The sequence below is a fragment of the Manacus vitellinus genome, unplaced genomic scaffold (assembly GCF_001715985.3).
Source record: "Manacus vitellinus isolate BGI_N305 unplaced genomic scaffold, ASM171598v3 scaffold_3_pilon, whole genome shotgun sequence".
NCBI lineage: Eukaryota > Metazoa > Chordata > Aves > Passeriformes > Pipridae > Manacus > Manacus vitellinus.
In genome coordinates this window covers 6,329,999-6,355,128 of record NW_021940535.1, presented here as the reverse complement: position 1 = coordinate 6,355,128, position 25,130 = coordinate 6,329,999, and the positions used below count along the sequence as shown (strand labels likewise).

General features: G+C 37.9%; 1 protein-coding gene across 2 annotated transcripts in view; it reads right to left on the bottom strand.

The window, feature by feature from the left end:
* PDCD6IP (programmed cell death 6 interacting protein) overlaps positions 1-24,403 on the bottom strand; it is a 35,043-nt gene extending 10,640 nt beyond the window's left edge. Inside the window, exons 1-11 of one of the 2 annotated variants that reach the window (XM_018075686.2) lie at positions 24,062-24,403; positions 17,498-17,552; positions 15,676-15,745; positions 12,267-12,394; positions 11,514-11,667; positions 8,297-8,397; positions 6,561-6,692; positions 3,424-3,646; positions 1,878-2,001; positions 980-1,157; positions 477-588 (exon numbers count right to left, since the gene is read on the bottom strand). In XM_018075686.2, coding sequence (XP_017931175.1) covers positions 477-588; positions 980-1,157; positions 1,878-2,001; positions 3,424-3,646; positions 6,561-6,692; positions 8,297-8,397; positions 11,514-11,667; positions 12,267-12,394; positions 15,676-15,745; positions 17,498-17,552; positions 24,062-24,267 — 1,483 coding nt within the window. In that variant the 5' untranslated portion in view covers positions 24,268-24,403. The remainder of the gene's footprint in view (positions 1-476; positions 589-979; positions 1,158-1,877; positions 2,002-3,423; positions 3,647-6,560; positions 6,693-8,296; positions 8,398-11,513; positions 11,668-12,266; positions 12,395-15,675; positions 15,746-17,497; positions 17,553-24,061) is intronic. The other variant, XM_018075687.2, reaches the window with a different exon arrangement.
* Between the last annotated feature and the right edge of the window lie 727 nt (positions 24,404-25,130).

Genomic DNA, 25,130 nt, shown 5'->3' with positions numbered 1-25,130 from the left:
AGGCAGTGGTATCCTTACTAGCTTCAAAAAACAACACATATTAGGCACACATAAAACATGCTATAGTGATGGTCCTAAGTAGTTTGACTAATTGCTGGGGGAAAAAAAAAAACCAAAACAAAACACCACATTAAAGAGACAAAATCACGTTGATGGGAAATAAAAAAAAATATGTTAATATACAAAGAAAAATTTATTTAAGAGGTATTTAAGAGGTAACTGCAATCAGATCCTTAGGACAGTCATTTTTTACTACATATGCTTTCTGAAACTTAAGCATGCATGTACATGCCAAGGGTGAAAAAGCAGCACCAAATGCACTGCTATCACATCTCTCAACTCCAAATAATGGCACAGACTGCAATAAGAACATTTTGGCATAACCTTATTACCAGAGCATTGAAAACTACTTTAATTTACACTATAGACACCTTTAGAGGATCCCCAAAACCCAAAGCATGAAACATGAACTTTACCTGCCCTTAAAGATTTATAGAGTTCATTGGATGGCGTTCTCTGCCAACGCTCCTTGAATTTTGTTCGCAGGTCATTGTCTGTAGTTTCTTCTTCATCTAATAATCTCAAAGACTACAAGAGTAAAATGTTACAAGCATTATAAGCAGTTTTAAACATGAAATAGCTTCAAAATATGCAGCTAGTGTAGAAAACAAAAAAACGCTTTATAAATTTATAAATCCTTTATAAATTTAATTTAACAAATAAAAAACAGGTATGAAAGGCACAAAAATCACCCAAATTTCTTTAGAATGCTTTCCCCCTCCCACCCAACAATTTTAAAAGCAAAATACTTGTAAGGAAACATCCACATGTGACAGCACAGTTTTTGTATGGACTGAACACTAAAATAGCATATTTTTAAAGTACTATTAACAAGCATTTGGATAATTGTGTATTTTTTTTCTATTATCATTTAAAGAAAAACATTCAGTGGTGATGTTTTTCAAGATCAAGTGCTTACTTCATCTAAAATTTCTTTGTTCCTTTGCAGCAGTTCGGGCAGATCTTTGATCAGCTGATCAATAGTCTGAATTCCTCCCTGTTCAATCACAGACTTAGACTTGTTCAAAATAGACTGAGGAACAGTATCACCAGACACATCTTCGATAGCAGCAGGAAGATTGAGGGAAGCCAACACACTGAAAAAGTCAACATGTTAAATAAAGAAATTGTTTGTAGTTTTATCCTGACAACCACACTGCTATCCAAACAATCAATCACACAGTCAATTATAATGGAAACAAAGTGTAATGTACTTTTAGGCTGAAATTTCAAACTGAAAACACTACATTTATTACTAGCGTACACCTCACTAAATATATGTTTCAAAGCTCTTAAAAAACTAAAGAAATCCTAGTCTTTTAGTACTTAAATATGGCACACATATTAAGTAGTAACTGTCTGGTAGATAAAAGAAACAACTTCCTTGAGTTACATTCCTATCTATCAGCTTGAGATTATTTTTTAATGTTTATTTTTTTTTAAAGAACAAAATTTGGGGGGGGGAAACATAATGTATTCAGTAACTGATACAACACAATTAATACAAGCTGACCATTGGAATATGAAAATTATTCTAGATTAATGGTACTGGAACTTTTTCTAAGCAAATGTTGGACTCCTAAAAAATGAGGAAATATTGAAGAACAATAAATGCTACTTTAATAAGCTTTCAATTTTAACACCTACAAAAAAGTAGTTCTAAATACCACTTCAATTTTTTAAGTTGGCCAGTCTGCCACACAATAATGAAAAAAACCCACTGCTGTAATCTGGGTACCTGCAGGCTGCAAGGCAAACAGTGCATATAAGCTGTTCCATGACTCCTCTTGAGAAATTTAACAAGAGGCCATACTTACCCATTTGCCAGATTTGTGGCTTCTCTCATCTGGGCTATTGACCTGTTTACCAGATCTGCCTTCCTCTGGTTATAAACACTCACAGACTGCTGCACTTGCAATGGAACCATCTTCTCAAACAGGTCTGCAATTAAAGTAGTATAAATTACACAAGCTGCACTGTGAAAGTAAAAGGACACAAACATTTTCACAGTTCTTTTGTTCAGGTTGTATTACTGACCTAAACAGTTTAAGATACTCTTCCTCACTCCCCCACTTTTTGTCTTAAAAACAAAAATCTATTTCTACAGGTCTTTAGATTTCAGTTTTTAAAACTGAATTTGCATTGGAAATAATTTAAAGGCAATATATTTAAATCAGTTGTAGGATTGCAAGTCAGATTTTCCTTAAGACTTTATTTCTAATTTTGTTTCTTTAAAGGAAGAAGATGAGAAAGGGAAGAATCATTTTTTCACAACTCTGCTGCCCAGTCAAACTGAAATTTTTCAACTTTACAGAAGAACAGCAACTAGGTTAGTTAACACTGATACTGTTCCTTCTGAAATTAAAAAGTTTGGTTTAATACAGAAAATACAACTGCTGAGAAAATCTGAGAAATATCTTTAAGAAAATTGTACATTTCAGGTAATTTTCAACCTGTGCTTTATTACATTTATCATCAAGAACAACAACAAGAAACTGAAGAAGACAAACAGCAGCTTCAAGAACACTGCTGAACACATAACAGAATTCAAAAATTAAATGTTTATTTTTTCACATGACACATGAACTTTGGTGGCCCCATGTTTCACAAGGTAACAACCCATTGTAGCCAGGAGAATGCTGAAACTGAAACCAGTACACTGCTGAAAGCTCAAACAAAACAATATTTATTACAAAGAAGCGGCCAACAAAATGAGAACTGGAGGGAAAGAGGAGGGAAATAAGCCCTCGGTACAACTCCCCACTCACTCAGGTGTTACTTACCCCGGAAGCCTAGAATTCCCCATAGCAGAAGCTGCATCCTCAAGTGTCAGCAGCCTCACAAGATAGCGGGTGTCCCCGCAAAAGGCAATGTTGTCCTCCATGTGAAGCCTGATTTCACTCCCAGCAAGAGCTATCTGCTTTTTTATACAATTAACCTGTAACATCCACCTGAGCAAGTGTGGCCAGCATCACCCAGCTAGAGGCCTTTGGTCCCTCCCCCTGTTATGTAAGTGGTATCTCTTCTGCGCACACACGTATACATTGGAATTTCCCCATGCCTGCGTGCTACACCTTCAGGGGGTCTTTCCTAAACAAGTCTGGGGGCTTACTTCATCCTCCTCCTCTTCACTTTCTCTTTTAAATGCCCTTGGAGGGCTGTCAGCCAATAGTGGGCCCCAATTAATTTCAGTTTATACAAGATGCTTCCTTCTAGGATGACGTTCTCGTTATCAGTGCTTGTTTTCTTATAATTCAGCAGAAAAGAACAGACCCTCACAGGTGGCTGGGCCAAACACAGAACAAAAGTAGCAATATCTAATTAAGCATGAATACACCCATGCAGTCCACACACTTCACTTACCAGTGAATTTCTGACTGAGGGGTACAACAACTGGAGTAGACTTCACAAGACTGGCTTTTCCAATGGACTCCAAATCTTTCAGGTCAGGAACCCGGTCATGGTAAATGAAGTCATTGTCTTTTTTGGCAGCTGCAAGAGCACGGTTGATTTTGTCAACCAGATCTTTAACATTTATATATTCATCATAGCGAGATGCCACTGTTTTCACCAAGTCTGCTGCATGCTAAAAAAAAAAAAATTAAAATACAGTAAAAATAATAACTTTTCTTTCTCCCTTTCATATATGCTTAGGAAAACAGATGAGCTTCCCAGTTAGCCAAGTAACTACTATCAACACGTACGATCAATACTATTATTCCCTTGAGAAAATATTCTCTCCTCTTACATATCAAAAAGAAAAAATATTTTACTCATTAAAATATCATCTCATCAGGAAAAAACAAACAAATAAAAAGCAACCAAATTAATAGCTCACAATAGCCTCACTGTGACTCCCCAAAACCCAAAATAAGTGCTCCTGAGTTAGAGGCAATGATATCTCAAACACCTATTCACCAAAAAATCCAAATGTCATCATGTCATTTCCATGTTGTTTCATAAAACCCTTGCTTGCTTCCGCAGGGACTGCAAATTGCTCCTCAAGCCTTGCTCACATCCACAAATGAAGAGGTCAGAATCCTGCTTTTCACATCTGCCACTACACTGAGCTCAGAAGCTACAGAAGGTCTGCAGTCTCTTCATTCCTGCCTGCTCAGCCAATCCAGTTTTCCTACATACAGTTTATTCACATTTGTGTTGTGAGTGTGCAAAACCAAAATACTAAGAAGCAATTCAGTTGACATTTGCATAAACTCACAATTCAAAAAGTCAGACTTCTTGGGATTGTGAAGTGGAACCTGACCTACATTAGAAGTGAAGTGTATTTGAAGTTTGCTGAGACTTTTTGACACTTTCCATTGTGCCATAGGCCACACAACAGTAGTTTTGGTTTGATACAATGCTACAGTCTAACTAGCATTTGCCAGAAACAAAATGAGAGGAGAACAAACAGCATTAAAGCATATATAAAAAAGATATTACACCATTAGAGAGTGTACAAAGGAGGGCCAACTGATGATCCTGATGGGTCCCTTCCAACTCAGTATATTCTATGACTCTATACATACTTTTTAATTTGAAAGAATTTACATTCATGTTGGATTCCAAAAATTTGGATATGAGAAAAAGAAAATTGCTAGGTTTAAACAAAAGCCTTGGGTTGACAGAGACTGGGAAAAAACTTCCATCTAGAGTCCAGACAAGGATCCATTGATGTCAAGGGTTTGGAATGTCCTGCCCAAGCCCGGAGAAACCATGCCCTGATCTCATCAAACCTGTGCAGAAGACCTTTTGTGCTTTATCTCCCCCTCTGTGTTACCTGTTCCCCTCATGTAATCCCCCTAAGACAAAGTGGGTTTTCCCCCACGAGGTAATTCCTAAGACCCCAAGAAGTGTAACTTGGATTTTCCCCTGATGTCACCTCTGTGAAAACCCCAAATTGGGTAAGTCAGGTTTTTTGCTTACGTCATCCTCTTAAACCCCCTGTTTGTAATAAATTGTAAGAGTTACAATCCCCTGTTGAATATGTAGATGTAGATCCTAAACCCTTTAAATACGAACTTGTGAGTCCAATAAAACATTCCAGTTTCTTGCCTCCAAACTGGGATCGTGTTAGTTTATTGACTTCCACACATTCATCTCTCCCCCACCTCTCAATCAATTATTATTCTACCTTTTAAAGTGGGAAATAAAAAGAGAGATTACTTTACAGTAACTGAATTTTTCAAAAACTCAAAAAAAGGGTACTAAACCTCTAATTTAAATACAGAAGCAGGATTTTAATCACTGTGGAGAACAGGATATAATAATTAATACATTCAGTAAGCTATAAGTTAAGACAACACTTGTGTTTTAACTTGTGGCTAGGTGCTGTTCATGAAGCAGTCCTAAAATAAGTAATAAGGGAGTATTTTCCCTCAAGTTTCATGAAAAACAAACAAGAAAAATAACCCACACCTTTACTACTCAACATGAAGGGGTACTTCCTATAACACAACGTGAAGAAAAATCACAGATATAATTAATTTGCTATACAGGTTAACAATGACAGTAAATTTGATATAGCCAAACTTGTCCAGGGTAAGCACTAAAAAAAAAAAACCAAAAAAACATTAATATTCTATTACAGTAAAGTCCTAGAAAAGGAGGTCTGCTAGGCAGATTCAAAACTCAAGAATAAGCAACAGATACAGCTTCATGTATCATGTACTAATGCAGCCATAACATAATAACTTGCTATTAGAAGTTATAGACACTTCATTGTTATAACAAGCATATGAAAAGAAGTTTCAAGCTCCAACCTTCACCCAGTTGATAAGTGTAACAGTAACTTTCAAAATGTCAACATGATCATCTTATAGCCTTATATAAGTCTGTCAACTCTCCTGCACACCAGTAGATAGATATTGCACATGGATTCTACAAATCAGTCCAAGTGGCACTTCACATATTTATTTTCTCAAGCTTTAGGGGACTTGAAGAAAGGAGTTAATTTTAGCCATTTTTCCTCTATTGTGCTTAAAACATGAGAAGATCTTACTCATTACAACATCTATATCTGAGTCCCTCTAGAAACCAGATATAGAGGCAAAAACCTGTTAAGAATAAAAATAGAACTGTTGGTATGTTTTTCAAAAATTATTCAGATTTAAATCAGAATGGCAGCAAAGGAGTTATGTACAGACCAGATAGAATTTTATTATTGGGGGAATTTTTTTACTAACATTAATTAGGAAAATTTATTAACAAATCTGTCATATTAGCTATACTGAGATAAGAAGCCTATGCAATTGTAAAGATATAGATTTACAAGTCAAGCACTATCAGACTGTCCAAAAATCATTAAAATACATCTTTATAAAAGCTACAGAGATACCTCTCCTCTATGCAGCTGCTAATAATTTGATTCATGTGATAAACATGCTCTGCAATTTCTGAATATGTTTCATTCTTAGTTAATTGAATTTTAGAACTCTGAGTTAGCTTTTCAGGATTTGATGCTTTTCCATATTTTTCAGAGAAGAACGCGAGTTACTCACCTGTAACCTCCCAATTTCTTCACCAAATTTCTTCTGCTGCTTTGCCAGAATAGATTGATGATACTCTGCATTGGCCTGCATAATGCAGTGCTTTGCAGCCAGAACAGGAAACACCTCCTGGAAATAAAAATACTGACCAGGGGAAAGTCCAACCACATTAACCACCACAGACAACATGGGATGCAGGAAGAAAAAGGAAGAAGAAAAGGAAATTAGAATCACCCAATTAATGGTTTAGATAGGTTAAAACATTAGAGGTAAATGTCAGAGACCATGTGACTTTGCATGGATTGAATATTTTTTTTAATCCACTATTGTAAAATTCTTACTGTCCTTTATTGTAGATGAAATACAATTTAAATTCAAGCCATGAAGTCACAACATTTACTTCAGAGATTAGAAATGCATGCATGTATTAGAAAGGACAGTTGCAAGAAAACACCCAAATAACCCCAAGACAAAGCCAAGACAGTGCTCTTGAGAAATAGAGGTGAGTGGAAAGATAGGTCCTCTGGGTTTTTTTGATTTCTTTTTAATCAAAAAAAGTAATTACACTTAATACAGCAGCAGACCTTATCGAGAAAGTAACTCTACAGTTATGAAAGGAAAGAACAATTAGAGAGGACCGATAACAACTGACATGGAAGGCAATTTAGACTTCTATATAAATGCACTTATCTTTGCAGGAGTATCAACAAAGACATGAAGAAAACATTATGCTGCAGTTCACAGTAGGGACATGGTCTTAGATCAAGGATTTTGCCTTACTGTTTTATTTCTTAAATCAAGGAGCACTGGAAAACCAGAGTGATGTTTTCCCCCAGAGATGAAAAAAAATAAAATTAAAAAAGGGTAAATTTGGAAGAGAAAGCTGTCTGGGAGGCCTTGCAACTGGAGTTCGACACACCAAATCAACCTCTATGTCACACTCCTAAACATTAACTGTTCTCAGAACTGGTATTAATCAGCAAACCTTATTATATTCTTTGAAATAATCGAGAGATTACTTTGCAACTGGAACAGGGAGCACATCTACTGCTTAGAAAGGTACACAACAACAAAAGATAAAATAGTGGCCTCACTGCCTCTCAGAAATCATCATAAACATAATACCTAAGTGTGAAATATTCTAAGAGCATGAAAAAGAGATCTTTCTACCTCTTCCAAAACCAACAGCATTCAAACAGTCAAGACTAAATGGGATAATTTACAAGTATCAAGATTGATTTGGGGTGGAGAAAGAAGAGGAGGCAGGCAGAAGGACAGAGGACACACACTGACTTCCAATCATGTTTTTCACTAGCAGGTAAGTGAACAGCACCACTGTATTCATGCTAGACTCAACATGAGAGCAAATTTCACACAAAAACATTGAGACTAAAAGCCAATTAAGCCTCAAGAGAAAGTGTTAGTTTGAAAACAGATTTAGTAAGGCATTAAGTTCTAAGAACGCATCCCTAAATACCACCATAAACATTTCAAGTTCACTTTAATGAAATGTGTTACAAATAAACACACTTCATGTAATAAGATTTTACCTATTTTAAAAAACACACTACCTTTTACCCCCTAGATTTTTCAGTTTTTTCAAATTACAGTTTCATTTTCCTTAAATGTAGCAATATGTCAGCTCTTCTTGAGGATATATTTTAAGTGTATTTCATCAAGTATATTGTAAACAATAACAGTTATTCACAGTAACAACAGGTCCCACATTATTTCCATGAGTTACTAACCTTGGGCAAAGTATCTTTATATTGACACTGTTTGTAAGCATCACCATAGTAGTCTGCAGCTTGATTTGCTAGTTTAGCTATGATACCATCTTTCATTTTATCTGAGGGAAGAAGGAGAAAAAACAAAGAACAATTAAGATTATCATCAGTTTTTACAACTGAACAGGTGCCTAGTTCATCTTCAAACAGCAACAACTGCATTTTAAGGGTATAGCTTTACATTATAACTCCCAGTCTTCTCTCTTGACATCCAACAGCAGTTTCCAGAATTTCTACTTCAGTCATGACACTGAAGGTTCAGTCAGTTGTACCAGAAATCTTCTGGCAGCTGCTGGCATTTATGCAGAATTAAGAGAGATACTTCACCTCAAACCAATGCAAGCTGCCAATAAAAGATACAACAATCCCACTCTGAACTCTGGCAGCTTGTTCCAAGCCCTTCCTTGTGCCAGGACAAGCACTTGTGCAGCCAGTCAAAGAATTTACCTGATATCTAGCAAGCAAAACACAGCTTATTTTCAGCAGGATCTGTTCCTAACCCAATTCTATGTCAGAACTCGCAAAAACTGCAACAAGAGAAGAAGGGACCGGTCCTTTCCATTGCAGTCCACATCACTGTTAGCTTACAGCAAATATAGAAACACCATTCCTAGACATAAACCACAATTACTTCATATCAGAGCTGCACGTGCCTAGCAGCAGTGGTACTCCCTGCCTCACATCCTCACTCTGTTCCTGAAGCCCAAACTGTTAAAATAGGAACATTCTGCAAAAATCATTATCTTCTTTTTCATACAGGAGATAGGTCCTCTTATAAAGGAGATGAAGGTAACCTCTGGCCTGCACCAGCAATTCAACCTTCCAAAAGAAGGCAGGCAATCAGTGCAAACACAGGCTGTCCACTCTAAACAGCTGCCCTCACAAACAAGCATCCTCTGACTCAGGTCATTCTTAGGTACTGACAGACTGACGAGCATAAGTGGGGACATAAGGGGAGATTAGGAATTCTGCAGAAATTAGTCTGCCAAAATTAAATCAAAATAATTCCTAAGTGGTCTGTTCACACCAGCATATTCACACATCTATTTACAATGTTTCAGGCACAAACTATGATGTAATATATTTACCTTCTATGAAGTAAGTATGTTTAAGGTATGCCAGAAAGATCTTTTCACTGTGAAGAGGGTTTAGATAACAAACTACGACAAAGAATATCATGAGATCTACCAACTTACTTCTTTGCTAGAATGTTTCTGTCTGGTGCAGTAAATATTTAATAAAACCAAAAAAAATCTAAAATCTACAAAAAATTTAAACGAAATCTAAGAAACCTGTCCTTCTAGCTCCACCAAGTGTGCAGTAGTTGCATCTTCCTACATACAGCTTGTGCTTTAAAAAAAAATAAAAAATACTGGCACACTAACTGCATTTGCATTAATAAAGGAAATGTTGGAGGAGATTCATTTGTCCACGCAGACAGCTCAAAAATCTTTCACCATCAGAAAGGAAAAAACTATCCAACTTTTCACTTTAGTTTTTACTCACGTGTCTTTAAAATATTGCAGCTACAACGCAAGCCTTGAGACAGAACAGGAAACATGTGCAGACTTAAAGGCATTTAAAGAAAACATTAAGAAAGGCTCAGAAATAAAAAAAAAAAAAAAACTATCTGTAGTTATGTAGGGGAGTTAGATTTGACTGACCAATTTAGCTTTTGCCAAACACATCTTTTTTCTTTTAACTTGTAAATAAATTCAGTTCTATCAGAAATACCATTCCAAGTAAGATAAATAGTCAATGCAGCAAGAAACTAAATTTCAGTTTTCAGATCAAACTTAGAAGGATTTCCACTTGAAAAATAGGTTTTTGAAGGTAATCATGTTGTCAAACACAATTCTTCCCAAAATGTCTTTCCCCCCAGGAAAAAGAACCTCTAAATCTGGCAAAATCTACAGCCTTCATAGTCAGATGATTATTAACCTTTCTGTCCTTCAAGCACTGCCAGACTTGTGGTCTTAGGAGTAATCACAAAAATCTTCAGTTCACCAGGCACATCTGGTGTTTGGATTAGACTTGCTTTGTCTTTTTCACATTTTGGAAAAGAAGAAATCAAGAAGGTGACAGAAAAATCTATTTGTCATGCAAAATGAGGGAAGCATCTGCTCTGTCCTGAAGGAAAAGTTTCAGACATTTGTTATACAAATTTATTTCAGAGTAGAGACTAAAATACCTCCAGCAACATGATAAAGAACATAGACATAATTTATCATTTTGCTGAAGGACAACAGTTTCTTGTTGAGATTCTCTAAAGCCGGTAAGGCTACAAGAATTTTCAGAGATCTTCCCCATGAAAGAAAGAAACATCCCAGTTAAAATAACTCATGTCTTTCTCCACTGTATTCCAAATGACGTGGGGAGAGAGAGAGCCATTTGTGGGCAATTACATATGACCTCTATGTCCTTAGTTCTACTTTTACATATCTGTACATTCTAGATGCACAACTTCTTCTAAATAGAGAGAGAAAAGCAGCAAGAGATCTTGTATCAAAGATAGTACTGTTTCACAGGAAAATTCTTTGAAGCATAAGTTCTCTAATAGTTGTATTAAAATACCCAGACTCTGAATGAGTATTTCACAATCAACCTTTAACAATTAGGGAAATAATTTTTTGTTCTGCTTCCAGAATTTCCCTTTCCAGGATAAACTGGGCATTCCAAAAGTTAGACTTGGTCAAAGAGTTCCCCCATTAAAAGTAGGAGCAAACAAACAGAATTTGTTTCCCTCAAACTCCTAGGAAATTTCCTTTGTTTCCTAGCACAGTCATTCCTTTCTAAATTCTCATGAAATCACTCCCCAGATGAGATGGGGAGTACTTGCAAGACCCCTTATGCATAATTTCTAGTACTCTTACTTCTTTAAGACAATTTCTTTTGTTCTCAAGAGGGGAATGGAAAAAATATAATCCAGCAAAATCCTCTGTAAAGATGAAGACTAATGGTTTTGGACATAAAAAGGCAGATGGGACAACTGCATTGTCAGGTGAACCTTGGAAAAATTCTTAAGAAATATCTGTAATTCGTGTTTCATGACCTGCAAGGAGCAAGGGGAGAATCAATAAAGGCAAAAATAAAAGCTTCAGAAAGGTCCTTTACACACTCTTAATAGTGGAAGTTGTAACGTGAACTTAAATAGACAAGCAAAAAAATTAAAATATACCTCTTGTTGCTTTCAAAAAAAAGACTTCTTGGGCTTGAGCCAACATAATAAGACTGAGAGTCCCAACTGTGTCTGGAGAGATGTCCACTGTAGGTTCTCGATTCAAGGCTGACAAAACCGTGTCTTTAATGTGTTGAAAAGCACCACTCGCAAACTAAGTAAAATAAAATAAAATAATACATTACCATTCATTTTTTTCAGATTTTCTCTCTTACAAATATAATACATATAAAAATACAAGAAAAAAAGTCTTTGGTATATGGTCTCCCATTTATTTTTTAGCCACTAAAAATAGCTCCTGGTGACCTCTTGTTCTTGGAGCCACTTACACTGAGACACTTATCCTGACAGGGTATAAATAAAGGTATATTGATTACACCTAACGGCATAAAAACATGGAAATTCTAATGCATTCCATAAAGAAGAGATTATTACTGTATAACTTGTTAAAACTAGAACTCATACTAGCTAAAATTATTAAATCTTAAGCTGAAGGTTATTAGTTAACCAACATGCTTGAGGGAAGGAGTATGGGGAACCGTACAGAACTATATGCTCCAAATCTGGTAAAAAAATATGAGACAAGACCAGGTACATAACCAATCCATCTTTGCAATTAAGAGCAGGAAAATACATACAGATATATATTTTTTTATGCATGTGTATATATAGTTTTAAAAATGAGAGATACTTATTTGATGTTCTAAGATTACTAGTTGTGAATTCACAAGCAGAAGCAGGGAGCCTCTCTACCTGATAGTGCTTAGCTGCAGCTTTTAGTCCTTCATCGTTATCCAGATTCTGTTCTGCTGCAATCTGGCTTGCCAATGCTCCACAGTTGAACAAAACGCAGGTCTTCTCATATCCCAAACTTGCCAGAGCTGCAATCAAGACAGACAGTTACCCCAACTGTAAAAAAAATAATTTCAGTTCTCCAACATCCTACAGCCGAGGCCAACACTACTATTATCTGTAAAGGTATCAAAAGTTTCAAGCAAAAACAAACTAACAAAACCCCAATCATACTGAACTTTTAAAGTCTAAGTCATCTTCATTCTGAAGGCTTTACATAGGCTAATTTAGTACTTCCACAAAATGTTTCCATGTGAGGAACTACAGAAAGTGGCCTAAAGCATGAAAGCAGTAGTATGAAAATCTACACAAAATAATTTTCGAGTCTTTATAAGTAGAGTGCAGCTTTTTGGTTCTTGAAGCATTACTGAGAGATAATCTGAAATACGAACTTCCACACATTAATCACTTTGTAATAGCTGTCCAATTACAAAAACTTTTACATGGTCTGTCTTCCTAGCTATTGAAATATAGGGAATTTTTCATTCTCAAAGCTGTTGTTTTAGACTGAAAATTCTGAAAAATATCTTCATTATGCATGTACTGAAACACTTAAGGATTTACTTAACTAAAACTTGAGCTCACTAGACAGCAGTGTAGCCTGTCCGGATGCAACTCCTGCAGTACTTCACAGCCCCAGAGGATGGAGCCCACACTTCTAGAACTAGAAATACCTGAACAGGAGCCATTTTGAATATATTAATTGCTTTAAAAAGCTTATTTGCCATATGCAAGTGCTGGAAAAACCAAACACTGCAGTTATTAGTCTCCTACTGGTGTTATAAAGTGTCGACACTACTCTTGGAGAATACAGAAGAGACAACTACTGAATTTTCAGTTTCACAGACCCAGGTACAGTTATCCTTAAAACATGAACGCACTAAAGATGCACATTTGTTTCATTTCACTAACATCCAGTCTCTTTATACAGGTACAAATTCATTTAACACATCTCTGAAGTTTCTCTGTTAGAGCTCCCTGACCTGCACTCAACTCTCAGACAAGCAGGCATAAATCTGACACGCCATTTTTCCCATTTTGTTTCCCTGAGTGGAGTTGCACAGTCACTGTATCTCATGAAGATAACTTATCTAGCTATGTCTCTTCTGAAGTTTATTTTCCAGAAATTTTCTAAAAATAAGATCTTGTAAACTTAAACAACATTGAAAAGACTAAAAAAAAAACACAAAAAAGGAAAGAAAATATGGCTTTAAAGTTTCTGAAGTGCAAAACTACCTTAAATGCAGAATTACTTCATACTCTGGACTGCACCTCAAGTGTGATTTACTACAGTGAGAACAGCTGTTTACCAGTACAGATATTCCACAGACTCATCTGTTTATAGCACTACCTATTAACTTCGTCAACATATTTCAGATTACATGCCATGCTGGGAACTCAGTCACTTCCCAAGCAGTCACAGTATCAGCTGCCAGTGTCAGGTAGTGTCAGCTACCACTGTGATACAGACTTGGGATTCAGGGGAAGGTGGGAAGCAAAGAGTTCACCACCACAGCAAGAGTCAGAACTCTCAAGTCACATCCCTGCATCTTGTTCCCATGGAAGTCACAGGAGTTTTACACTGAATTTCTACCTGAAGACAGGCCCACCTCCTCTTAGAAGTCAAGAGGAATTTTGCTCCCTCAGCAACTGAAAACTTTGCTTTACACTGGGAAACCTCTCTGCTAATTCTGATCTGAAATAGAGATATACACATGGTGTAGTTAATCCGGATAATAGCATCTGGATAAACTGTGATACATCACTGTAAAGATATATAGTAAAAGACTTCTTTTGTTAATGTCTTTCCACTAAGATCTGCTTTAAAGTTTCAAAATAAAATTTATTCCACTGCCTGTTACCTGAGGATTTCTCACAGCTCAGTCAAGAATTTCTTTGGTATTTCACATGGACTGCTACATAAATCTCTGGCCATCTGCCTCACAGATTATTTAGACTAGCATATAATTAACCTTCAGACAAGCAAGCTTTCTCAAGATGCTGTGACATCATATTTATTCAAATTCTCAGGGTATCCTGAGAATCATCACCATTATGATTACTGATTTTTTTCCTCACAATTATTATAAATCTCTGGTGATTCACAAACTATGTTTAAGTCATAACTAAATATTCTGAACTTTACTATGAAACAGGTTCCATCCTCATTAAATGTTAGCCCCAAAGAAGACAGGATGAACCAAATTCTGAGAAAAAACCCACATCATCTTCATGAAGGTCTCCAGTTATCCCGAAGGGCTTCTTAGAATAGTTAGAAAAGAAAGCCAAGACTTGTGTATGCATACAAACGTGGTGTATTGATACTCGTACAGTTCACATAAGCACAACTTCAGCAGGTGAATGCAGAACATAGAAAACTGCAAAAACTTTCAGTGGTTGTTGACAGAGAACTATAGAAAGGATGCAAGAACTTTAAAAATAAAAACAGAGTAAGCACTCTAGCATTTTTTTCAGGCTTTGTCTAGAGCTTCAAAATTGCACTGCTCATCTTGTAATGTTAGTCAGGATGAACACTTAGGTATAAATAGAAATACTAAAGAATGATGACACATGACTGAACAGCTCCTCATTTAATTCAAAATTATTCATTCTCACTTCTCTATTGGCAAGTGTCCCAAATCCATTTAATGATCCTGAATTTGCCGTGCAGAATTGCCCCTATATGACTAAAACAAATCAAACCCCTTAAGTTTGCAGGAAACAAATACAATTTTTTTTTCTTTCCAAGTTTTCAAATCTGTATGAAAATATTTTTAAAAGAAGTGACAAAAGAATAATTTCAGAACATGGGCAAATCATTCTACTCTCTTGAACAAAATGTGGTATCAAGGCTCGGTTACTGAAGCCAGCTACCAACACTCCCCTTCTGGAGGGGACTCACTCACTCACAATCACATTTCATAATGATCTTACTAATTTAAACCAGTAAAAGCTGGATTACCAAAAACTTACTACTGAATCTTAATGTTAACACGAACAACTTTGATTAATATCAATTGGGGTTGTTCCCAGAAAAAGTCTGAGAAGGAGACAGTACAACTACTACCAGGTTGCAGATCTCTTTGTACCTCTGGGAATCTAATATTAATATCAATTTTATAATAATTCTTTGCATGGTGCCTATTTGTTCATTACCAATGTCGAAGTGATTAATTCATTACTAATATAGTTGAATTCATTGAAAGGCTATGTTGAAAATACTAGAAAGACTATTACCAATTCAACTATATAAAAATATTCTCAAAAGTTTAGTATCATTAATACTTGAGTTTTCGATATATTCACATACCCAATTTGGCAGAGCCTCCAAAAAGTGATCCTTTATCAAAAGCATCTTTCCAGGTAAATGTTACACAGACCTGAAAGTTGAGAAAAAGAAAGATCTTTACCTCTAAAATCAAAAACAAAATCTTCTTAAAATATCTCAAATTTACATACTTAGCCCTTACATTCGAATTGCATAAAACTTTTCATTCATTTGTGGCACTACAAACATTATGGAAGTTTTAGAAAATCAAGAGTTATTAAAAAAAAAAATATTCTATCTTTTTTCCTTCCTGCTAGTTTGCTCAAAACATTTCAAGTAGACAAGACAGAAATTCTCAGAATTATCTTTCAGCTCTGTTAACATTCTGAGCAACAGATAAATTTGTTTCCAAACCAAGACATTCCTTTCCCAATAAGTCTGATGGTTTGGTATAGTCACAGTTTTAAGGAAACAACCCAACCAGACATTTTCCACTGTTCCAAATTACTAGCCTATTTGGATCTGTTTTGTAATACCAAAATCCACTCATTGTTACGAGTGAATTCAATAGCAGCATTATCAGGAAATGCCCTCGGGAAAGAGAATAAAACAGTGTGTATTATTTATACTTCCAGCATATATTCCACAGACAATGCAAATGCTTAATAGAATCTGCTTTCAAGTTCCACAATTTGATTCCTTATTCAGCTGATCAACAGGTAGGCAACTTGTATCAAACCAGAAAAGACAGCAAAAATCCTCAGTTTAAAGTGCTTGGGGAGAATTACTTCAGAAGCTACAGGGTACTGTTTGATAATGTATTTTCCTCTAGCAGCAATGCTAGTAAAGGAAGTTCTGGTCCCAAGCTGTTCATTGCTGCTTCCACTGACTACTTCTTCCCTTGAATGGAACAGTTTACAGATATGGCAGATCTTGCTCTCTAAGTTCTCCAGTTTTCCTTATCCGAAGGGTTTGCAGATCATCATATCAAAACATTTGCACACTGAAAATCAAAGTGCTGTTCTTGGCTACAAGTGAATGCAGCTACACACAAAACTCATGTAGAAGTTAGAACAGTATTAAAATTATTCCCTTACTTATAACCTGTAAGACAGAAAGAAATTTTTCCTTTTAATCACAGTATTACCATTTAAATATGATTTAATGCAGAAAGAAATATAAATTCTGTCATATTTCTAAACACACCCAAAGAAAACCCACACCTTTTTCCACCAAAATACAGGAGCCTACAGATCTATTCGTTTCCTTCTGAGGAAGACTTCAATAGGCTACTACAGAGAAGTTCAGCTGAATTTCTCTGTAGGTTCGGGATTCTAAAAAAATGTGGCAGAAAAAAAACCCCTAAACCCTAATGAACACCATACCTATATAAAAACTATGTCATTTGTAGATACAGAGGCAGGAATACAGTGCTAAGCTCTTACATGGCTTATTCTGTTAGGTGTTGTGAATGAAACATCTGTGCTTCAAAAACCAAAGATCATATTCCATTCCATAGAAATTGTGTCTTAAAAAGCCTTTAGAACATAGTATGAAATAGACTTCTGGAAAAACAGGAATCAGCACAGCACAACTCTTTCTGACCTAAACAACAGTGATCACTAGCCAAAACCAAAATGTTTCTGAACCTGTACAAAGGCAGTTATGGTCACTAGAGGGGAAGTTTCAGTATAGACTATATGCAAGCACCAGCTAGAAAATAACCAGAGATTAAGAAAATAAGGCTCAAAGAGATTAAATGCCTTGTCTTAGAGAAGTACCCTGTAGAAGATTAGGTACAGGCTTGGAAGTCATACATCGTGGGTGCCACCATTCAGTTTACAGGTTTGGTAAGTCTTCTTACCTGATTTTCAGAGAATGGAAACTTTGGTTCAATTGAACACAGTTGATCATAGTATCTATAAAAAAAAAAAAGAAGAAATAGCTATTAGATAAATCAAATTAATAGTTTTGTTTCTTAAGCTGGTACGTAAGGTAAGGAAAAGAGCACAAAAATCCTACACACAACTTGTGAAGCTCATTTGTAACTATGGCAGATTTACAGGCCAGACAGAATTTCTGCCTAAAGGGATTTTTTCAGTAGAGGAACAAGTTCAACAGGAGGTAGTCTTTCACAGATAATGTGGAAACGCTGTCTTACTTCGATGTAAAAGAGTATCACAGACAAAGCTGCAGCAAAACTGACCCATTCCACTACCTGATGGAGGGTGGATTAGAAGAGAGTATCATGCACAGGAGTACATTAAGCCATGCTGCAAAAATAAATCACATACAGCACTTAACATTAACATGCTACACTGTACTCTCTTGATCTGAGCATTATAACCCACTCCCCTGCAAATTCAGGCTCAACCATTTCAACTTCAATGCCTTTGAAATAGATGCCGTTTGTCTTGCACGGCACCAACTAGAGAGCCTAATCCTTGATAAAACTCTTTAGTTGTAAACTTAGTTTTCATTAGAGTATATTCTAGCACTCACAGTGAATCAAAACTATAAGTTTCTCTGTGCCAATGTTTTGCCTAGTCACAGTGGAAGATGTTTATGAAAGAAGGCCAGAACGATAATACAGCAAGTATAGCATAGTCCTTCCCACAATCCATCCAGGCAACAGTAAGCAATTCAAAGTTTTCCAGAGTGGTACCCTACACCTGCACCAGTTGTTTAATATAACAGTCTGGATGCAGAATTCAAAACCTTTCAACTGCCAGCTGCTAAGAACACATAATACGTGAAGTCTGCTTCCTATACTCTTCCTGTAGCATATGCCATATGGGCGAACACTCAACATTATATTGGTCAAATTGTTTTTAAAGAATTTATATTCCCAATATACAAAACGCCTTCCAGTGATGACTTTCACAGTCTGTAAAATAGGATTAACATTGTTCCCGTTTCCTTACGTTATTAAATATTGATCACTACCGATATAGGCACAAAGCACATGCACAAGACCTATGTTGTGCAGTCAATAAATGTTTAAAATTTCAAGAAGCATTTTCAAAACTCATATACAACAATAAAAATAGGTTTCGTATATTCTTCAGTTAATTACATCTACTAGTGTATATAATACTACTGGTTTCTGAGTTCAACAGAGCCACTACAATTTAAGACACAATATACTAAGCCATATCAATATACTAAGCCATATCAAAAACTACAATAATCTGCAGGACCCAACAGGACCTCCACTAATAACCTTGTAGGGTTACAAGAAAAAAAAAGAAAAAAAAAGGAAAAGGAGAAAAAAGTCTGCAGATATTTACTGTGACAGCAGTTTAAACAAGATTAAACAATTTATCAAGTATATGTGAGAGGTATAGTTAAAAATAATAACAACCACTGAAGATCACTGCAATTGCTACATTTAAACACACTTTCTTCATTGCCTTCATCTGATCTCAACAGTTGTTTTCGCATCATATCCCAGAGAAAAGGAGACTTTGCATCCTGTTCATCCTGCCTCAATTTAATTTGTTAACCAAAAGCCACCACTAAAGCCAAGCTGTCTTCCCACATTCCACGATTACAGTGTCCTCATCTGCCATGAGGACACAGTCAAGAAGCAAAGCTTGTCAAATGTCCTTGGGAAGCCGGGTGTGCCCAAGTCTGAGCCGCCTGCAAACAGACTATTCTTTGTATGTCAACACAACCACAGAGAAAATAAGCTAAAGAGGTGTATGCTCCTCCTAAACACGCACATTGCTGCATTTAGCATCAATAAATACCAACAACATAGGGCTTTTCATTTGGTTTGTTTTAAACAAGATCAGAATTTATATTACTATTTTCTTTACTATTTTAAGCATGCAATGTCATTTCTTTTTATTAGAGAACTTAAAATTCTACTCAAGATTTAAGAGCTCTTTAAAGCTCTGAAGACAAAAAGAAAAACAGAAGACAAACGTGACATTTTCTAGTTTTATAAATGTAAGCAGTATAAATATAACGGTATAAACACATAAAATGGTAAATGAAAATGTTAACCCCAGGACAATGTAAAACTAGCAGTACAAAGAAAATAACTACAGAAGAAAAGACCACATTTGATGCACAACTCAGTTACACATAGAAAGATGAGGGTAAACACAAAGGTGTAATTTAAAACTAAATTTACAGTACTCTAACTAGCAAAACACAAAGAACACAAGGCACAACACAGCTGAGTGTTGTTTGGCTGTGCCAGTGATGAACTAGAGCTACAGCAGGGGGGGCAACACAGATCTAATGCTCAAAGTACAACAGTCTCTCATCAAAACAGGCATTACACACTTCTAAATGCTAATAAAAAACAGACCTCAAATGAGTTGGAAGGTTTAAAATCAGAATTCAATTAAAATATATGTATTGCATTAAGAAATTCAAATTCTGTTCCTCCTCCAAACAATCATAAAGAAAAATCCCCTTCAAAAGACTGTGAGAACAAAAGATCTATCTTTGCTCTTCGAGATAAGAACCAGAGTCCCGAACTCCCAGCGGGAAATCACAACTGCAACTTTTAGCTCTCAGAGAATTCGAACAATCAAAATAAAACCATGCACTACCCTTTCCACGCCCTCTTTCTTTTTTTTAAAAAACAACTGCAGGAGTTGTTAGCAAAATTAAACCAATTAAAGTTGTACCACCACCCCATGTTTCCAGAAAAAGGAAATTAAGTCCAGGCTAGCTTTAATATTAGAGGAAGCAAGGAACCCCTCGAAGCTATAATTATACTCAGAAGGAAAAAAAATAAAAAAGACAAATACCACTAAATCAAATCTGCTATGACAGAATTTAAGGAGAAACATCTGTACCAAGCACACCTACGTCACCTTCAGAGTGCTCAGATTCTCTCAAAACAAAGAAAGCTTGGAAGCAGGCTGAGGTCTTTCCCAGTTACACTATGCTCCTTTTCACTGGGTATCTCAAACACTTCTCCAAGACAAGCTTTGCATTCAGGAGTTGAACAACAGCACACCACTCACTTTTAAAGTTTTACTGGACAGTCTAGGAAATGTGGCTGCACTGAGTTAATTTCTTCCATAAAAGAAAAAAAAATCTGTAGTGACTACTCATCAAAACAAGGCTTCTAAAAATTACAAAACCAAGGGCAAATCCTAGATTAGTTAGCAGAAGATTAAGCCCTCATTTCTTAACAGCTACATAGTCTACAATGCTCTACTAGGTATTAGGGTCTATAAAAAGCCTCCAAGAAGTAAATGTATGCAAAGTAACATGTAAATCCATGTTTTAATTAGCTCTTCCAACCTTACTTCCTTAACAAACCAGTTTTAAACTTCAACTTCAATGAAAATCTTGCTGAAGTTGTTACTTAAACATAAGACTGAGTACCGCTCTTAAATAGCACCAGGAAAATATGAGAAATTGGAGAGGTAAGGAAATTTTCAGAGGAAACACAGGGCACCCAAGCATTTGTGTTCTTTGTATCATAAGCTCAGACAGATACTTCAAACTTCTGAATGTGCAGACAGACTTCTTAAAGCAACTGTGCCTTGCACAATAATTAACAGAATATATGTCAGAATAGTCTTAACGGTGTAAGAGCAAACTTATTTTCCAGCATATAAATATATGAATATAAATGGTCAGACGGGAACAAGCCACCCATAACTTGTTCAGAAATAAGGGAAAACATACATCTGATTGATTTATTTTCTCTAACTTATAGTTAGTTCAGACCTTCTCACTTTCACTACAAAATAAACAAATATTCTCAAGCAATACAATTTAAAATGCAGATGTTTTAAGAGAGGAGCTTCTGCATGGAAGGGATATCACTTCATGTTTACACTGGTGCAGAGCCACATTCAACAGCTCCTGACTACTGCAAGAGCATCTGGACCACCTAAATTCATCTGCTGGTCACTGATCACCAGCAGAGAACAGATCACTGCATATGGAACTGACTCAAAACTGGTAATTATGAAATTGCAAGTGGTTTCCTTTCATTATTCAGAGAGAAAACCTGAGGTGAAGTTGCACAGTATGGATAAATTCACTTAATAATTTGCTGGCACTAAAAGAGGGAGGTCCTGCTCAGTCCCTTGGCTTTCAGCAACACTACTTCTCTTTATTTTGCACCAGCCCTGATGTTCATCTGACCTTCCACTGAACTCATTCAAGATGCTCAGAATGCCATGTACACACTTTGCCTTCCAGAAAAAGCATAAGGACCAGAACTGAAAAGAGGGCTGCCTTCTTTTGGTCATGTAGAACAACTGCTAAATAGGATGAAATGATAAGTGTGGCTGGGCCAAACAGGGATTTCAGACAGAAACTAATGGCAAACCTGACTGGTACCTTCAGAAAAAGAAGCTCATTTCCAGCATTCAAGGAAAGATAATAATATGCTTTTCAATTTGGCTGGCAAAGTCCCTCTTTCAGTTCATAGATGCTCACAGTTTCCCCAACCTTCAACAGGCATAAACACAAGTAGCTTCAAAAGCATACACAGCAATAAGACAGGAACAGAACAGGAAACTACAAAGATACTGTAAAACATGATCAGTACAGTCATAGTTTTTATAGTCCAAACACCCACTGAAGGGCTGATAAGCTCAAAAAAATCAGTAACTTATTTCACAATACTTGCCTTCTTTTAACAAGGCACTTGTTTCTTCTCCATTTCTCTTCAGTTTTTAAATTTTATAAATAAGATATTCTAGTGAACATCAAGTGTATTTTTACTTGTTCATAATATTACAGAAATGTGTCTACAAGTATCACTTCTCCCTATAATAGAAAATTCCTCTATCTTTTTTCCTTTAAAATAAAAAAAACAAGTTGCTGCCACTATGTAAAAATGCATTTTTGATAGTGCAAATGTTTGATCCCAGCTTTGTAAATAGAAATGTGTACTTAGTATTAATCTAGTGAATGAATCATAGTGACCTCAGTGAGCAGATGAGCTGCAAATACATTGGCTCAAAATATTTCCAACACAGAGAAACAGAACAACGGGCTTACCACAGTAAGGCACAGAATTCATAGGATTGGAAGGGAACCTCTGGAGATCATCTAGTCCAACCCCCCTAGAGTATGTCACACAGGAAGGTGTCCAGATGGGCTCTAAATGTCTCCAGAGAGGGAGATTCCACCACCTCCCTGGACAGCCTGTTCCAGTGCTCTGCCACCCTCAATAGAAAGAAGTTCTTACACTTTAGTTTTTGGCCATTGCTCCTCATTCTGTCACTGGGCACCACCGAAAAGAGTCTGGTAACCTCCTCTTGACACCCACCTTTGAGTTACTTATATGCATTAATGAGATCCCTTCTCAGTCTTCTCTTCTCTAGACTAAGCAGGCCCTCCTGCAGTCTCTCCTCATAAGAGAGATGTTCCAGATCTCAAATCATCTTTGGATGGATAAAAACAATTACTGGACCCTCTCCAGTAGTTCCTTGTCTTACCTGTCAATACTGCAATCCATAAATGTTCTGTAGATAGGAAAGAGCGACTGCTTTTGCAGACGATGGAGCAGTTTGTCCTAACACAGGTTTTATGCAGATTACCAGACAGAAGGCAGTGATGAATCTTTTGCTCATGATAACTACAGCACCACAGAGGCCCCACTAAACTTTCTGACAGCGTTAAGTAGAAAAAAGAGGATGTGACTTTACAAATAAATCAAGAAGCTGCTAAACATAGCAACAAAGCAACAAAAACATCAACACGGTAACAAAAACCAAAAACAAACCCACACTCAAAACTGAAAGGGAAGTGAAAAGAAAGCTGTAACAGCAAAAGGTAAAAGTTTTCCTCTCTCGGAAAAGCAAAATGGTCTGTTGTGGGTACAAACAAAGAGAGAAAATTTATGTCCGATATTAGGAAGAAATTCTTTACTGTGAGGGGGTTTAGACACTAGAACAGGTTGCCCAGTGAGGTTGTGGATGCCCGATCCCTCACAGCATTCAAGACCAGGTTGGATAAGGCCTTGAGCCATCTGGTCTAATGGAAGGTGTCCCTGTTCATGGCAGGGGGGGTTGGGACGAGATGATCTTTAAGCTCCTTTCCAATCCCTTAGCATTTTATGATTTTACGATTTCTTGATCCAAGAGCTCCTAGCACACACAAACACTGGGAAGGGGACGCTAATGGGGACAAGGCCTCCCCCCCCGCCCGCGCTGCCATCATGTGACATCCCACGACACCCGAGCGGCGCGGAGAGGGCGGGGGACCCCGGGATGCTGCAGGACACCTGAGCGCCAGGGCGCCTGCATCCCACAGGCCGCCGGAGCCGGCCCGGCAGCCCCGGCCGCTTCTCCCCGGCAGAAAGGGCCGCCCACACCTGGGCCCGCCCGCACCTGGCTCCGGCTCCGCCACGCCCAAAGGCCCGCAAGCGCCGCCGGGGCCCCACAGGGCCCCAGGGCTGGGGGAGACGGAGGAAGAGGGATGGTGAGGGCCCTACCTGAGGAGGGTCTCCAACGCGCTCTCGTGCTTGTCGAGCGGGCGGCCGAGCGCGCTCTTGCGGAGCCGGCTGAGCTCCTCGGCGGCGCGGCAGTGCTCGGCCTGTGCCTCGGCGCCCGGGTAGCTCTGCTGGATGAACTTGCACAGCGGCTTGGCCAGGTCCACCTCCGAGGCCTTCTTGAGCTGCACCGAGATGAAGTTCGTCATGTCCGTCGCCGCCCGGCGGGCAGAGCCCGCCGCTGACGCCGCCCCGGCCCCTCTCACCGGCAGCGCAGGGTCCCTGCCGCCGCCGCCGCCGCTTCCGGGAGCGCGCGCGCACGCGGCACTGCTCGCCCCGCCCCCCGACCGCTCCGCCCGCACCGCCTCCGGGGAGGGAGGGAGCGGCGTGGGGAGGCTCGGGAGGACGGGATGGCTGTGGGAGAGGCTCCCGGGGGGAGTCACTTGCGCTGCTGTGCGCACGGCACGGGGTAGGGGGATAGCCGAGGGAGGGCTGGCTCGGCCGATCATCAAAACTTTACGCTATCTGTACATTTTAACAAACAAAGGCATCAGCGTTCGTTAGTTCTATATTACATAACTTTTCTATTAATTAGTACTCCAACCCCTATTTCGTAATTATATCTCTCTCTTCTCGTGCTAATTAGTCCGCAGGGGCAGTTCTTCCCTCCATTTGAATCTGGCGTCCCTTTTGAGTAGGCGGTCAATGAGTCGGTGGTTGCGATCCCGCTGCTGGAATTACCTTTCCCTCACTTACCGCTCAGTTCTGTTGACTTCACTCCTGCTGTTTCTTCCCAGACAGCCCATTCATCTTGGGATTGTCTTCCCTTATCCTTAAAAGATTAGCCAAGTGTAAAAACACAAAATCACGGAATTGTTAGGGTGGGAAGGGACTTCTGGAGATCATCTAATCCAACCGTCCTGCCAAGGCAGGGTCACCTAAAGCAGGTCACACAGGAATGCATCCAGGTGGGTTTGTGAAGTCTCCAGAGAGGGAGACTCCAAGACCTCCCTGGGCAGCCTGTTCCAGTGCTCTGTCACCCTCAATTGAAAGAAGTTATTCCTCATATTGA